Source organism: Xyrauchen texanus, chromosome 26 (assembly GCF_025860055.1).
Source record: "Xyrauchen texanus isolate HMW12.3.18 chromosome 26, RBS_HiC_50CHRs, whole genome shotgun sequence".
NCBI lineage: Eukaryota > Metazoa > Chordata > Actinopteri > Cypriniformes > Catostomidae > Xyrauchen > Xyrauchen texanus.
The window spans coordinates 28,777,725-28,794,518 of NC_068301.1; the positions used below are offsets into that span (position 1 = coordinate 28,777,725).

At 42.4% G+C, this 16,794-nt stretch overlaps 1 protein-coding gene across 4 annotated transcripts in view; it reads left to right on the top strand.

Annotated features, from left to right (window-relative positions):
- Window positions 1-16,794, top strand: part of LOC127620180 (fibronectin type III domain-containing protein 5) — a 41,030-nt gene that overhangs the window by 19,845 nt on the left and 4,391 nt on the right. For 2 of the 4 annotated variants that reach the window (XM_052093304.1, XM_052093307.1), the window contains exons 4-5: window positions 8,485-8,574; window positions 10,345-10,530. In XM_052093304.1, coding sequence (XP_051949264.1) covers window positions 8,485-8,574; window positions 10,345-10,484 — 230 coding nt within the window. In that variant the 3' untranslated portion in view covers window positions 10,485-10,530. Of the gene's footprint in view, window positions 1-7,263; window positions 8,095-8,484; window positions 8,575-10,344; window positions 10,531-16,794 lie in introns of those variants that run through there. The other 2 variants (XM_052093306.1, XM_052093305.1) reach the window with 2 other exon arrangements.

Consider the following 16,794-nt stretch of genomic DNA (forward strand, 5'->3'; position numbering starts at 1 on the left):
TGCATATATCAAAGTACTATGGCGTTACTATCTGTTACCTTCATTGATAAAAACCTACACTTTTTTTTTTGTATGAAATTGCACTCTGAAAACAAAAATACACCCAGCGTCTGACATTTAAATAGAAAAATATGTTTATTGTATCTATTTCTGGACCTATTTTCAGAGATAAAATACAAATAAAACACATCAGTTTTTATATAGATAGATTTCATCTGAATGATAACTAACAGCAAAATCACTTTCAATAGAGGAAAAAAGACCCACAGTGAGCTGGCAGTTATTCAACCACTCTAACAATGACATTGTGTCATAATTCAGGGCATAAAGTACTTTTCTTTTTAAAGTGTGTTTTCCCATTAAATTAGCTGTTTCTAAAGAGCTTGACTTATTAAGAACAACCCACAGTACAATCAATTTTATGTTTTATAATCCCGCTTACTGTGACAAACATTTGCAGGGGAGTCTTATGCTCCAGAAGCACTTGCCTTTTTAACGGATGAGCAAGAGTCCTTGGCTCTGGACAGTGTTGTTGACATTTTGTGTCAAATCCTCAGTTATGCAGTTGAGACTCAGGGCAGGTTACACACAGGGTTTTGATTGAGGTTTTACCTCAAACATAAGTGAAATGTCAAGCATTCAGTACATGATACACCTTTGTCTCACACATCCATATTTTTGAGGAACAGGGAACTACCCAACGTTCTAGATTCATAGGATGTCCTAGAAAAAGTCATTACATAAAAAAAGAAAAAAGAAAGCCTCGTGGAAACATTTGGTTTGGACCAGGCAAGCCATAATAATGTGAGTACTCTGGGTATACATTACCACAATGCCAGAAAATTAATAATGGTCTTCAAAGATAATTACAATATTGACCTGTACATTTATCAGTTATTGTATTTAAAGGCCATCATCAGGTTTCAAATAATCAAAAAGGCTAAGTGTGTAATGTCTGTGCCACTAAATATTACATAACTAGTAAAGTAAAATACAAGAAAAACAATGATGTTGATTTGCATGAAAGTTTAAAACACTTTTAAAAGCCTTATGTACTTGAATGTGTTAAATGCTTCAAAATCTACTATATACAGTGTTAAGGGTTGTGAAACTCAGAGACAGGCAGACAGACAGATAGATAGACATAGAGCTGCTAAGCTAATGCTAGGCTTAGTGTTGCTCAGGTGCTTTTAGTGGTAGGGGGTTGTTAAGTGGTTGCTGAAATATTCTTGGTGGTCGCTAAGCTGTTGCTAGGCTTAGGCTGTTGCTGGTGTTTTCAGTGGTTTGTTGCTAAACGGATGCTTAAGTATTCTGTGTGATTGCTATTCTCTCATATGGGTTTGTATTTTAACATGCAAATGTTCAAACAGGTTTGCCATAGAAGTGTTTGCCAGTAGCAGCAAATAGTCCATTGTAGCCAAAGGTTTGCTTCATCAACCGCCTAGCTACCACCTGGAAAGAACTGAAAATAGCAAAAGCCTAATTCTAGCATTAGCTTAGCAGCTACACAAAATACTTCAGCAACAGAATTGCAACCTGGTATTTAGGTGGTTGCTATGCGGTTGCTAAAATATTGTGTGTTTGCTAAGCTTATGTTATGCTTAGGCTGTTGTGAAGGTGTTTTTTAATGTTTACTTCCTTTAAGGAATTCGAGAGTTCATGGCAAATTTGCCGCAAACTCATATTCACATGCAAATGAGCTTTGTTGTCCATTAATTGTCCTTTGTAGCCAAAGGTTTGCCAGAGGTTCACCACTACAAGCAAAGAGCTGCAAACTTCTGGCAAACATTTGCGCAAATCAAAAGGCCATTTGCATGTGAAAATAACAAGCTGCAAATTTGCGGGATGTTTTCGGCTAGTTTAGATTTTTTGTAAGAGTTGGTGGATGCTAGAGTTTTGCAGGTGGACATGTTGGACCACTCATACAGGGCTATGTTGAAAGAGCTATGGAACTAATTACAGCAATTACATTCTTCGGGAAGTCAACCTACAAATGGCTTACTTACAGTAGATGTCTCTGGGATACAAGAAAGAATTTAAACATTGTAAAAATTAAACACTTCACCTCCAAAATCCTTAAGCTTCATTTTACAAGATATATTAATGATTGAAATTACTGAGCTAATGTCTAAACAATAATTACTTTGATTAATTTAGCCATGCTTTTATCCAAAGCGACTTTCAAAATATTTTTGATGACTCAAGGACTGGTAGAAATGTACTTAGGCATAGCAGATAGTGGTTAATGGACAGCTGGCTCTTAGCTGATGTATGTGTCCGTTAGATCACAAGAGCATTTACACACACACACACACACACACACAAAAAAAAGTTTAATCATGAGACATTAGTGCTCGTGTTACACTATAATTAATCCACCAAGGTCCATTACACTTCACTAAATATTATAGCAGCTAATGAACACACAGACAGTTAATTTTTCTCTCTGTGGGCCTCCCCTCTCTATTGCTTCTACTGGACTCATGGCATGTATTGATGTCGAGGGTGTGCTAAAAAATGCTCCATCTTTTTCCCCACACTCAAAAGCCTGACACATCCAATAAAATTCCAGTTTTACCTAAAGTGTATCAATGTTTTCTTCAGGAGTGAGAGGCACACAAATACTGTAGAAGAGCGTAACTTCTCCCAGTCATTATAAAGGCACTACTTCACCTTCTGATAAGCAGAAAATTGAGGAACTTAGTTTTTCCCTCTGTGGTTAATCAGTGAACACAGACCAGAATGCTACATTTCTTTTAGTTAACAAGGCCTTAATTACCAGATGAGTTAAATGTGCTGCCAAGAAAGTGACCTCTTCTAGTGATGTGAAACATTAGGCTTAGGAGACCTCAACCTAGTGGGGATCTTCAGAGCTTCAGACTCTGAACAATGTTCTAATGTTGACTGGGCATTGCAAAAGTCCTCATAAGATCTTCAGGCTACATCCACTTGAGACTAATTAATGGGCATAATTAACTAGATATTCAGAGTCGTGTGGCGCCATATGGGGGTCGGACATATGAACGGCGAGCTCTGCGCACTTTGCTAGTTTTTAAGTCTTATACCGGTGAGATTCGATACACCCTGGTACTGTTCTAAGAAGTCAACATATCAAAGAATTCAAAATTCTCAGGCTCTTGCGATATTAAAAGACACTTATGTGCTCAAGCTGATACCCCAGACAGGGCAGCAGACCAGAGACTCAGTTTGGACGATGAGGAGGGAGAAATTCTATGTCAACTGGTGAGCAGAGGCGAAATTCTCTGAGTTGGACACAAGAACCGGGAATGTTGAGAAATGGATCGAGGATCAGTCATCAGAGAGGGAGTTAGCTCCTAATCTGCTAGTGACCAAAGTAGATTTGGAACGCATTTGGGAAAAATTGGAAGACCTTGAGAATCGTAATCTGGGAAACAACATCCAAATTATTGGAATTCCTTAGGCATGAGGAAGGCCAATATATGGTAACATTTCTAGACAAGCTCTTCTCAAGTCTGCTCAACATAACAGCCCATAAGCATGAAATCGAGCAAGCTCACAGAGACCTTTCTCGGAGATCGGCTGAGGTAGACAGGCCCCAATCAATTCTGTCCAAATTTCTGAGATCATCCAATAAAGATCTTGTGTTACGTGAGGAGTAAAGGAAAGCTTTCTGGGAAGATCCACAGCATTTTCTTGTTCCCTGACTTTGACAAATTCAACAAGAGAGAAATGTGATCGATTCAAGGAATGCAAGAAACTCTTACCTTAACGGAAGTTCGCATATGCACTGATGTTCCCAGCCAAATTGAGAATAGATACTAAGGATGGCTGCAAAGGATGGCTGCTCCGCCTAGCGGCTGGAGTTTGTTTTGTGCAATAACACTCCTTCAGGACAGTTTTTGATGAATCGCCATGTTCCTTGTGTTTCTGCCTTCTCCTGGCTCAAGTTTATTTTGTGGAGCATTTTTTTGCAGGACATTGGAAGGATTAGGTCATCTGCTACACTCATGAACAGCCGGCTCACTGAACACTCGTTTGACTGTTCTGCTAGCGGCTGGAGCTTGTTTTGTGGAAGAACACACCTTCGGACAGTTTTGTGAATAAATCTACACGTTCTGTGTGTTTATTCCACCTATTGGCTGAAGTTTGTTTTATAGATTATTTTCTGTTATGTAATTCTGTCTCACAAAATTTGGACTTGAGCAATCCAATGGCAAAGTTGTCGTGGACGCTCTCCTAGGCATACATGGACTGTTTGAATTTAGAGGGATGGATGCCAGTTGGTATTCTTGTGCGTGTATTTCTTTTTTCTGTTTGTTTGGTTCGGAGTAAGTTCATGGTTGGACTGTTGCACTAATGTTGGGATGTGGTCTTTATAATTTTATTTTTGACACAATCTATTATTTCTAATATGTCAAAATGTCAAATGTTATTATGAGTGGATTGTCTCTCTCCACATGGAATGTGAATGGGTTGGGGCACCCCATAAAAAGAAGGAAGGTTATTTATTTTCTTAAACATAAGAAATGTGATATTGTGTTTCTTTAAGAAATGCATCTTTCCCTGCAGGAAGCTGAAAAATTTGGGAAAATATGGGGTGGGTATGTTTTCTTTAGTGCTTGCTTAAGTAAGAGTAGAGCAGTCATTATATTGATAAGTAAACATCTACAATTCAAATGTCTTAAACAGATAAATTAGGAAGAGTCATTATTTTTTTAGCAGAAATTCAGGGTCAAGAATTGATTACAGTATGCCTCATTCTTCAGAAAATCCAAAGCACGAGAACTCGTGGAGTTCGAAGGGAATATTAAAAGTGCTCAGGCAGTGCTTAAGTGCTTAATGTCATCTGATGGCCTCAGAGAATTTACCTGATTGAAATACAGATATAATACTATTTTATCATGGAAGGTGGAACCTTCAGAACACCCTAAACTGATGACTGAGCAAAAAAAAAAAAAGAGCATGGCAAGTTAATTAAGGCCTTGCCTACAGGCAAGTCTCCAGGGCCAGATGGTTTTGCTGCTGAGTTTTTTGGATCTTATGCTACAGAACTAGCTCCACTTTTGTTAGAAGTTTACACAGAATCATTAAAGAATGGAAAGCTTCCACCAACCATGACATAAGCCCGGTTCAGTCTGATTCTTAAAAAGACAAAGATCCAAGTGAGTGTAAGAGTTATCATCCAATTTCCATGTACAGCTAGACATTAAAATATTGTAAAAAAAAATTTGGCTAACCGATTAAGTAAAGTTTTGACATCTCATATACATATAGATCAGGTAAGGTTTATTCAGGGCCGCATCTCTTCTGACAACATTAGGCGTCTTATCAATATCATGTGGTCATTGGCGAATGATCAGACTCTGGTCATGGCCATCTTATTTGATGCTGAAAGGGGTTTGATATGGTAGAATGGGATTATCTTTTTAAGATTTTGGAAATATAAGGGTTCTGGAATACTTTTATTGGATGGATAATGTTACTTTGTTGACACTTGGTAGCGGCGATACAAACAAATTGATTCATTTCAGATTATTTTACCCTGGAAAGGGGCACCCGGCAGGGTTGCCCTCTTTCCCCATTATTGTCTTGCCCTGGAAACATTAGCAGCCACGATAAGAAGGGAAGATGATTGTCCAGGGGTGGTGGCGGGAGCTGTGGCACATAAGCTTTTGCTTTACGCAGATTATATTTTATTATTCGTCTCCGACCCCACTAGATCTATGCCTTGCCTCCACAGAATTATTAATTTATTTTCTAATTTCTCAGGATACAGAGTTAATTGATCTAAATCCAAAGACTTTGGCTCTGACAGCATACAGCCCTGTAACAGCTTTCCAAATTCTTTCCCAGGAAGTTATTGCCCCTATTTTACCATTGCAAAGCCTTTCTATTAAACTAATCAGAGAAGTTAAATCTGTTATCTCACATTTGCACTCGGTATGGACTAAATTGTCCAGAGTGTTTAATTCTGACAATTATTTTAATGTTGCCTCAAGCATATGGTTGAACCCAGTTATGTATTGATAAGTCCCCTTTCTGGTGGATTGTGGGGGGTGGGGGGGGCGTTACTACACTCGGTGACTCTATATGAGAGTGGAGTATTGAGATCTTTTAGTAATTTGGTTCAACATTTTGGGATTCCCAGATCTCAGTTCTATAGGTATTTACAACTGCTTTACCTGCTCTGTATTGTTTTGGTGGTAGCATACACCCCCTAAAGTAGCAGGTACTCTGGGAGAGGTGATTACTGCTTTTGGAAAAGGTCATGAGTCATCTGCATATTACTCCCTGTTAATTCAGTTTCTGGGGGATGGAGCTCGAATTTCTATCAAGAGATTATGGGAGAAAGATTTAAACTTGGTATTGGAGGAGGGAGTGTGGGCTAGGATTCTAAAAAATGTCAAGTCTGTATCTAGATGCAATTCAAGATTTTACATAGATTCTATTGGACACCCTCTAGATTGTATAGGCTTGTTCTTAAAGACACATCCACCTGCTGGCGATGCCAATCAGAGGATGGAGACACAGTTCATGTTTTTGGGGTGTGTGTAAAGATTCAAGGGTTTTGGTTAAGGGTTCAGAGTTTTATGTGACATCTTGGGCACTAGGGTTTAGTTCTGCCCCAGACTCTGTATTTTAGGATATGGGGTGGTCATCAATGTGGGGAATAAACATGTGGAGGATTGGGTTCTATACAGTGTTATGGTAGCCAGACAGATGACTTTGAAGGGTTGGTAGTTGGCTGGAGCGCCCCCATTTCAGGAGAGGTGCTCAAAGATGGGGAGGATGGCAGCTTTAGTAGAGGTTTCATATTGAAGACTGGGGAATTTGGATGTTTGTTGGGAATTGGGGTAGATACTTGGCATTCTTGGAGGGGTCTCGGGGTGGATCAGTGGAGAGAGAGGGGTAGTTATTAATGTGTGTGATTTATATACATATATCGCTGAATCCAGATCATCCATCCTGATTCTGCTGGATCTTTCAGCAGCCTTTGACACAGTCAACCATCAGATCCTACTCTCCACCCCCTCCTCGCTGGGCATCACAGGAACTGTGCTTGAATGGTTTAATTCCATTCTCTCAGGTAGGAACTTCAAGGTAGCCTGGAGAGGTGAGGTATCCAAGCCACATCAGTTACTTACTGGGGTACCTCAGGGAACAGTGCTTGGACCACTTCTTTTCTCTATATACACAACATCACTGTGACCCATAATTCAGTCACATGGTTTCTCTTACCACTGCTACGCTGATGACACGCAACTCTACTTGTCTTTCCAGCCCAACGACACCACAGTGACTGCTCGAATCACTGCCTGCCTGGCATATATCTCGGACTGGATGAAGGAACACCACCTGCAACTCAACCAAGCCAAGACCGAACTCCTTGTCTTTCCAGCCATACATCACCATGCAGCTGGGTACAACTACAGTATCGCCTTCCAAAACGGTCAGAAATCTAGGGGTAACCATCGATAACCAGTTAAATTTCACAGACCACATCTCAAAGACCACAAGATCATGTAGATTTACTCTGAAATATCAGGAAGATAAGACCCTTCCTCTCTGAACATGCCACTCAACTGCTTGTTCAGTCACTTGTCATAACTAGACTGGACTACTGTACTCTCTCATTGCAGGCCTCCCTGCAAGTGCAATTAGACCTCTGCAAATGATCCAGAATTCAGCAGCATGTCTGGTCTTTAATGAACCAAAAAGAGCACATGTTGTAATTTCTGCAGAGCTACATGCCCACCAGAAGCCTGTGGTTGGCTAAGGAAAGTCACCTTGTTGTACCAACACAAAGAGGCACCAAAACACTCTCCCGGACTTTCAGTTTCATCATACCACGTTGGTGGAATGACCTTCCCAACTCCATCCGTGAAGCTGACTCACACTCTGTCTTCAAAAAAACGACTTAAAACACATCTTTTTCATGAGCACTTAACCAGCCACAAAAAAAAAAAAATCTTGTTGCACTTTAATCTGTTTTGAATACTTTGCTATTGAATTCTGATGCTAGTAAAACTTTGTAGTATGGCACTTTTCATACCACTGTCTCTGATTTGCTTATGTTTTCCTCTTTTGTAAGTCGCTTTGGACAAAATTGCCTGCCAAATGAATAAATGAATATGTAAAATATACTCCAGCTGACTCCACAAGTTTGTGTCAAACCTGATGATCCATGTTATCCATCATGATTTGTGAATATATGACACTCACTTTTTGTACAATAGAGTTAACATGGTCAGTGTCACAAATTTGCTTATTTGATAAATGACCTAGAAATCTTACAGAAACTTTAATAATTTGTAATTGTTTTCTGTCGTAATGTGGGTTTTTCTGTTCATTTTTGTTTCTTTCCATTTCCATGTTTACCTTGGATTTTGAGTCCCACATTTTCAATATTGTCTCAGACTTTTTGATCACAGTTTATACTGTATGTTTTTGTCAAAAAATATGTGGCCTATAACCGTATTTGTTCAATTCTGCTCCACAAAGATGAAGTAACAATGGAGGAGGTTGGCCAGGCTGCCCAGCTCAGGGCTGGGGAGCTCATCATCATTGTCGTGGTTCTCGTTATGTGGGCAGGTAAGAACCTTATTTGAAAAGACCAAAGACTAATGATCGACCAGTTTGTAGGTGATACTGACTGTTTCTAGCTAATGACCATTATGTTGCCAAGTAGGACATGCTCCTGAATTTTGTTGGACCTGGAACAACATTCTTGTCCAACAAACATAGTCTAACTCTATCTCTAACCCCAACCCAAACCATTAACTACCCCTAAAATCAGATCGAGATAGGGTGATAAGAATGTTGTTTAAGCCCCAACAAAACCTCCAGCCCTAGGGCTGTACTTAAATCTAACCCTAAAATCCGATTAGTTGATAGGAATGATAAGAATTTGGACCAAAATAATGGGACAATATTGCTTCTTTGTTTTTTTTTTCACACTTTATAAAAATGTTATAAAGTCATTAGCAAAGATTTTTATAATGCTTAACACATCAGTAGTTTGTGCACATTGAAATATGCTATGTGGTTGCTAAAATATTCTGAGTGGTTGCTAAGCTTACGTTATGCTTAGGTTGTTGCAAAGGTGTTTTCAAAGTGTATGAATATAAACTTACTTAGCACTTTAATAGGAACACGATGGTCCTAATTAAGTGCCCGTCATGGTCTTCTGTTGTTGTAGACCATCCGCCTCAAGGTTTGACGTTATACATTCTGAAATGGTATTCTGCTCACTACAATTGTACACACTGATTACTGTAGCCTTTCTGTCATCTCGAACCAGTCTGGCCATTCTCCGTTGATCACATCAACAAGGTGTTTCTGTCCGCAGAACTGTCGCTCTCTGGATGTTTTTTGTTTTTGGCACCATTCTGAGTAAACTCTAGAGCAGTGGTACCCAACCCTGTTCCTTGAGGCCCCACAACAATACACATTTTGGATATCTCCCTAATAAAACACACCTGATTCAACTCATTAGCTCATTAGTGGAGACTCCATGACCTGAATTGGGTGAGTCAGATAAGGGAGATCCACAAAATGTGCAGTGTAGGGGGCCTCCAGGAACAGCGTTGGGAACCACTGCTCTAGAGACTTTTGTGCGTGAAAATCACAGGAGATCAGCAGTTACAGAAATACTCAAACCAGCCCATCTGGCACCAACAATCATGCCATGTTCAAAACCACTGAGATCACATTTTTCCCCATTCTGATGGTTGATGTGAACATTAACTGAAGTTCCTGACCCGTATCTGAATGATTTTATGCACTGCACTGCTGATTAGATAATCACATTAATATTTAGGTATACAGGTGTTCCTAATAAAGTGTTAAGTGAGTGTATATATGAAAAAATTGTTTGTGAAAAATAGTTGACATTTCTAACTATTTGCAATGATCTGCTTTTGATGTAAAAACATTTGTAAAGAAAGTTATTATAAAATGTCACCGATACAGAGGGTCTGTATGTTTCATATTTGTAGGGATGTTTTCAGTTGAGAAAGGAAACATACAAGAGTTTCTAATGTTATAATTGGGCCTTGGGGGGTCTTCCTTATCTGTTTATAATCCACATCTAGCCTGTGAGAAGACTAGCGAATAAATCATCAAACAGGACAGTTGTACCACAGCTTAAACTCAAGGCCACAGAGATGTTCATCATACTGTTCTAGCCAAGCTATAATTGGTATGTTATTATTTGGGGCAGAAACAACGCGCAATCCATCTTCAAACCTTTTCCTCTCTTCCTTCCGACATTGTCCCATCCATCACTACCACACTCTCTACTTCTGACTTCAACTCTCTGAACCCTCTTTCTCTAACTTTCTCATGCCCATTTGCACACAGGTGTGATAGCTCTCTTCTGTCGCCAATATGACATCATCAAAGACAATGAGCCCAACAATAACAAGGACAAAGCCAAGAACTCGTCAGAGTGCAGTACCCCAGAGCACCCTACGGGGGGACTACTGCGCAGCAAGGTCTAATTACGCCTTCCCCTGTCGGCAATAAAAGGCTTTAGCCTCAGGACAGGTATGTTCATTTTTATGTGCCTGTTTTTTTTTAAAATAAATGTTCAAAATGCATGAATTTGGCTATATTTAAGCTGGATAGCTGAATTCATAGAATTTGTAATGGTAAAAGTTCACCCAAAAATAATTGGGACATTGTTCACTTGAGATTGTTTTTAGTGCTAAACAAAATTCTTGCGTGACATAATGAGCTGCTCATGAAAGTGTAACAGACGTCAATATGTTTACTGAAAAATTGCAATTTCAGGTGTTTCTCCATAAAACCTATCGTATGCCTTGGAATATAACGCATAAGCCATTCATTAAAACATCTCCTATTGTGTTCTGCATAAGAAAGCCATACTGATTTGGAATGACATGAGGGTGAGTAAACATAACAGAATTCAAATTTTTGGGTGAACTATTCCTTTGCATTGTTTGCATTTGTAAAACAAATTGCCCTACTCACTATTAAGTTGTTAATGCTTTAAACAATGAAAAGTTTTATTACACTGCATGCACGGCAGCACTGTATAGATATTCCTCGAGCAATCTATTAAGGGTTTTTTCCAAATCCCTAACCCAATGTATTAAACTTGTGCAATTAATTCAGCCCTAACCGCTTAACATACAGACTCCATTTAAATTTAAATGTAAGCTTTCATAGCTTTCTTTACACTGCTGTGATGCTGGCTCTATTTGAAAACCTACCGCCTTATATGACCGCATCATAACTGAAATAGCGCCTCATAAGTGACCGATTTGGAATGCTCTTCATTGACAGCAAAAATGTGTCATACAAATAGCGCTCCTCGCGTGAATAGCACGTAAGACTCTACTGAGATTTGAAAGTTTGCTTTTAGCATGTAAGATAAGAGTGTGATAAGGAAATACACTATTGCTCATTTTTATCATCCTGGTTTCATAGAACCACGTTAGTATATCAAAATGTTGGAAAAAAATTTTTTTGGCTTGTTGTACGTATCGCACCAGTTTCCTGGTGAAATGAACACTAGAGGTGCTAGAACAGCAACTAGTTTTCCCTTTCACACAAGTCACTAGTAAAACTGCAGATTATCAGTTCATAAACATCTTTTGTCATCTAAACACTACTAAGACTATAGTGCACAACTTGTAAAGTGTTATTTTTTTTAAGCCTCATTCACACTACCAGCGACATACAATGACAGGATGCCATTAATTTTCAATGAGAGCACAGTGACTTCCTGCGACAAGATGTGGATGTGGCAGGTAACATGACAAGGTTGAGAAAAGTTTAACTTTATGCAAATGAGAATGAAGACAGTGGAGCTCACGTCACCTGTCTTCTGTGAAATACGGTTGTCGAGTGCAGGCAAAATGCTGAAGTTTACATACCCCTGCAGAATGTTAATTTTTAGGAGCAAGAGAACTGATTCCTTGTCAAATTAGAATAATATCTTAGTTTTACCGGCAGTATCTCATCTGTGATCAGACTGTCTAAAGCTATGGCAAGACTTGCAGTCCACCAATAACATTAGAGCGACAGCAGCAGGAAAGCCCACTTGTGACTTCACATTACAGAGACTAGCGACACCTTGTGATCAAATTGCACAGAAGCTCAATTGATAAGAGCATTGCACTTCAGAAGCAAGGATTGGGACACGAGTCCTGAAGCGAATGTGAGTCGACACATGAGCCTAAAGTGTCATAGAAGTGCCACAAAATTACTTTGCTGATTCAGCAATTGCATTTTTCATCTTACATTTGCTTTTTATGACACTATCGGTCAGGTTTAGGGTAGGGAGGTAGGTTTTGTTGGTTTAAAACTCCATAGAGCAGTGTTACTTAATCCTTTCCTGAAGTACCTCTAACTGTGGTCAGAAATGAATGGGGGCTCAGTGCAAAAATGCCACCAAAATGGACTAAAATGCCCCTGAAATTCAAAATAAGAGGGGAAAAAAATGCCCCCACAACAAGTTCCTGTTTTTCTATGAAAAACAACTTATATAATTACAAATACATACATCACAATCTTTATTTGAATTTTTGCTGAACAATATTTTTAGCGTTTAATTTCTGACCTGCCACTAACACTACCCATTTTGTCTAATTAGTAGAGTGACCTGATTGGAGTGTGTCAAATAAGGGAGTCATACAAAATGTGAAGTGTTAGTGGTACTCCAGGTAAGGATTGAGAACGACTCAGTTACTAGCGTAACCTCGGTTCCCTGAGAGGAGGGAACGAGTATTGCGTAAGTAGCTTACGCTATGGAAAAACTCCGTTTCTCGAGAAATATTGAAGTCTTTATGTAAAACGCATTGCAGCTGCACAACAGACAGCGTTGAGCGAGGCAGCTCGGTCATTGTCTGTGCCGCGGCAACTGCTCGAACCAATGACGGGGCGACTCTGAACGCATGACCAATGGGCGCGCGCCTCACGTTCGCGCGCTCAGAGCCTGCTGAAATTAACATAGGCAGGCTATATAATGGGCACCCCCGTCATGCAAGTTTCTTTAGGTTCAATCGACTGAAGCGAACTGACCAAGCACAAGCACGGCAGCTTACGCAATACTCGTTCCCTCCTCTCAGGGAACCGAGGTTACGCTAGTAACCGAGTCGTTCCCTATCGAGAGGTCTCTCCTATTGCGTAAGTAGCTTACGCTATGGGAACACCATGTAAAACGCTGTGCGTGCTGACTTCGCTCTATAAAACCAGAGGCAGGTGCCTGAGCTTTAAAGCAAAGTGATTATTCCCCGAGCCGGTCAACGGCGAGCTATATACTGGGATATTACAGAGCGTCCTTGCCCAAGGCGAGGCTCTTTGTACAAACACAAGCACACATCTTATGTACTGAGCTTTTTATGTACTGGTACGCATAATAAATCCTCTAAGTCGGTCAGAGACGGACCTTATAAGGGAGGAGGTGATGCCCAGCATACACACACTCTATTCCATTCTATAGTCAGGCTGATAGAATGTTGGAATGCAATGAGGGGACCTGTAGGTTATAAAACCTGATAAATGTCGAAGGCGAGGCCCAGCCTGCCGCCGCACAAATATCTTCAATGGGTATCCCACTCGACCATGCCCATGAGGAGGCCATGCTCCTCGTAGAGTGAGCTCTGATGCCTAAGGGGCATTGAAGGCCCTTGGCTTCATAAGCCAGCGCTATAGCATCCACTATCCAGCGCGATATTCTTTGCTTTGAGACAGCGAGACCCTTAGTTCGGCCGCCAAAGCATACGAATAATTGTTCCGTCTGTCTGAACAGGGCAGAACATTCCAAATATACTCTGAGCGCTCTGACCGGGCAGAGTAAATTTGCGTCGCCTTCGTCTGCTGGGGACGATAGCACTGCCAGAGATATCACCTGTGCTCTGAAGGGTGTAGAGAGCACTTTAGGAATATACCCGTGCTTTGGCCTAAGGACAACTCTGCAGTCGTTTTGTCCAAATTCCAGGCAAGCAGCGCTTGATGACAGCGCATGCAGGTCGCCCACTCTTTTAACTGAAGCGAGCGCCAGCAAGAGCGCGGTTTTGAGCGAGAGCTGCTTAAGGTGCACGGTTCGGAGAGGTTCGAATGGGACACCCTTGAGTGCGTCCAGGACCGTGGCCAGGTCCCAGATCGGCACCGAAGGTGGGCGAGGAGGGTTCATCCTCCTAGCGCCTCTTAGGAAACGAACGATCAGATCGTTTTTCCCTAATGAATGTCCTTTATCAGGATTGTGTGACGCCGCTATGGCAGCCACATAGACTTTGAGCGTGGAGGGTGTGCGGCCCGCCTCCAGCAGCTCCTGCAAAAAGGCGAGTACACTTGGTATCTCGCACGTTTTGGGGTTCAAACTCTTGGTATCACACCAGTCACTGAACACTGGTGTGATACCAAGAGAGGCGCTCGCGCCTCAGTAATGGTTCTCAAAACTCCATTGGGGAGGTTCTCGGGAACCCATTGAGGGGCCATGCATGGAGGGCCCACAGATCGGGGCAGGGATGAAGAATCATCCCGCTGGCCTGTCCGAGGAGGTCTTGCCTCAGCGGAATCGGCCATGGGGCAGATTGCATCATCTGTATCAGTTCTGGAAACCACGTCTGGTTTTTCCAGAGTGGGGCTACCAGGAGCACTGCACATTTCACCTCCCTGATCCGACTGATGACCTGAGGTAGCATCGCGATCGGGGGAAAAGCATACAAGGGGTGGCTCGGCCAAACTTGGGCGAGCGCGTCCGTGCTTTTTGAGAAGAAGAGAGGGCAGTGCTGGCGTTTTCCTTGGAGGCGAAGAGGTCGACCTCTGCCTCGCCAAAGGTTTGCCATAACCACTGAACCGTCAGAGGGTGGAGAGACCATTCTCCTGGGAGAACCTTGTCTCTGGATAGCATGTCCGCTCCTTGGTTCAGGACACCTGGCACGTGCGCTGCCCTTAGCGAGCGCAGGTGGTGTTGTGACCATAGGATGAGCTCCCTGGCCATAGAGTGCAGGGAGCTCGACCTGAGTCCACCTTGGCGATTTATATACGAAACTACCGTCATGTTGTCCGTTCGGACCAGGACGTGTTCGTTTTTTAGGTACGGAAGCAGGGCTCTGAGAGCCAAGGCGACCGCTTTCATTTCCAGACAGGAAATGTGTAGGCGCTTTTCCGGGTTTGACCAAAACCCGGAGACAGGCCTGCCCTCGTAAAGGGCCCCCCATCCTATTTTGGAGGCATCTGTCATGATCATTTTTCTCCGCGTACTCACGCCCAGACTCACGCCGGTTTGATACCAATTGATGGCTTTCCAGGGCGTCAGGGCTTTTATACAGCCGTGATTCGCTCTGATCAAAAAGTGGCCCGAGCACCACGCGTGAGTGGGGACACGGCTCTTGAGCCAGCGCTGGAGAGGACGCATGTGCAACAATCCTAGCTGGAGTACAGCTGATGCCGAGGCCATGAGACCGAGCAGTCTTTGAAATCGTTTGACGGGGCGTCGGCGCCCGTTCTGAACGATGTTGCAAGGCGTCGAATAGAGAGCGCGCTCTGATGAGAGGCGCGCTGTCATCTGCACTGAGTCTAGCACTATTCCCAGAAAAGAGATATTCTGGCTGGGGGATAGCACGCTCTTTGCAAAATTGATTCTCAGACCCAGGCATTCTAGATGGCTGATAATCCAAGATCAGTGCGTCATTAACTGGTCCTCTGATTGTGCTATGATTAGCCAATCGTCGAGGTAATTCAGTATTCGCACTCCCTGCTGTCTCAGGGGGGAAAGTGCCGCGTCCATACATTTCGTGAATGTACGGGGGGCCAATGATAGGCCGAATGGTAGTACTGTGTACTGGTATGACTGTCCCTCGAAAGCGAATCTCAGAAAGGGCCTGTGATGAAGCGCTATCGGAATGTGAAAGTAAGCGTCTTTCAAATCCACTGATAGAAACCAATCCCCGGGGCGAACTTGCGCGAGGATATGTTTGGTTGTTAACATTCTGAATGAGCGAATCATTAAAGCTTTGTTCAGATGTCTGAGATCCAGGATGGGGCGAAGGCCACCGTCCTTTTTCGGGACGAGAAAATAGCGGCTGTAAAAACCCGCCTCGCTCAAAGAGGGAGGAACAGTTTCTATAGCGCCCTTCTCTATCAGTTTGAGCACCTCGGTGCGTAGAACATGTGACACATCTTTTCTCACTTTCGTCTCGACCACCGCTGAAAAGCTGGGTGGTCTGCGAGCGAACTGAAGTGAGTATCCGTGTTTTATTATGTTCAAAACCCATTTCGGCATGTCGGGATTTTTTCCCAGGTTTCTGCTCGCACAGATATGGGCTGAATGCTGGCTGGGGGCGTGTCGCAGTGACGTATGGTCCCCACCGGCAAATCGCTTTGTGCTAACACAGAGTCTACGGCTCTCAGAGGCGCAGGTGCGCGCTGAGCAGCCGTATTGAGTGCCGAGTGCAGGGGTGCGTGTGAGAGTACAGGCACGTGCGCTATCTCCGAGATGCTCACAGCATGAGTCGGAGAGATGCTTGAAACTGTATGAACAGTGTTTTGGGGTGGGGGTGCATACATCATAATAGGCACGCGTGCCACATTCATAAAGCTTTCCGCATTTAGCGGGGAGTTTCTTTGCTCGCGCATTGCATCTGTGATGCTTGCGGCATGAAATAGAGAGCTGTTTGAAACTGTATGGGTAGCTTTGTGTAGGGGTGCGTGCAGTACAGCAGGCACGCGCGCTACACTTATAGTATTTCCCGTTTTTGCTGGGGAAGTGTTTATAACTGTGGGAACAGTGCTTGTGTGTAGTGGTGCATACATGACAATAGGCACACGATCTACATT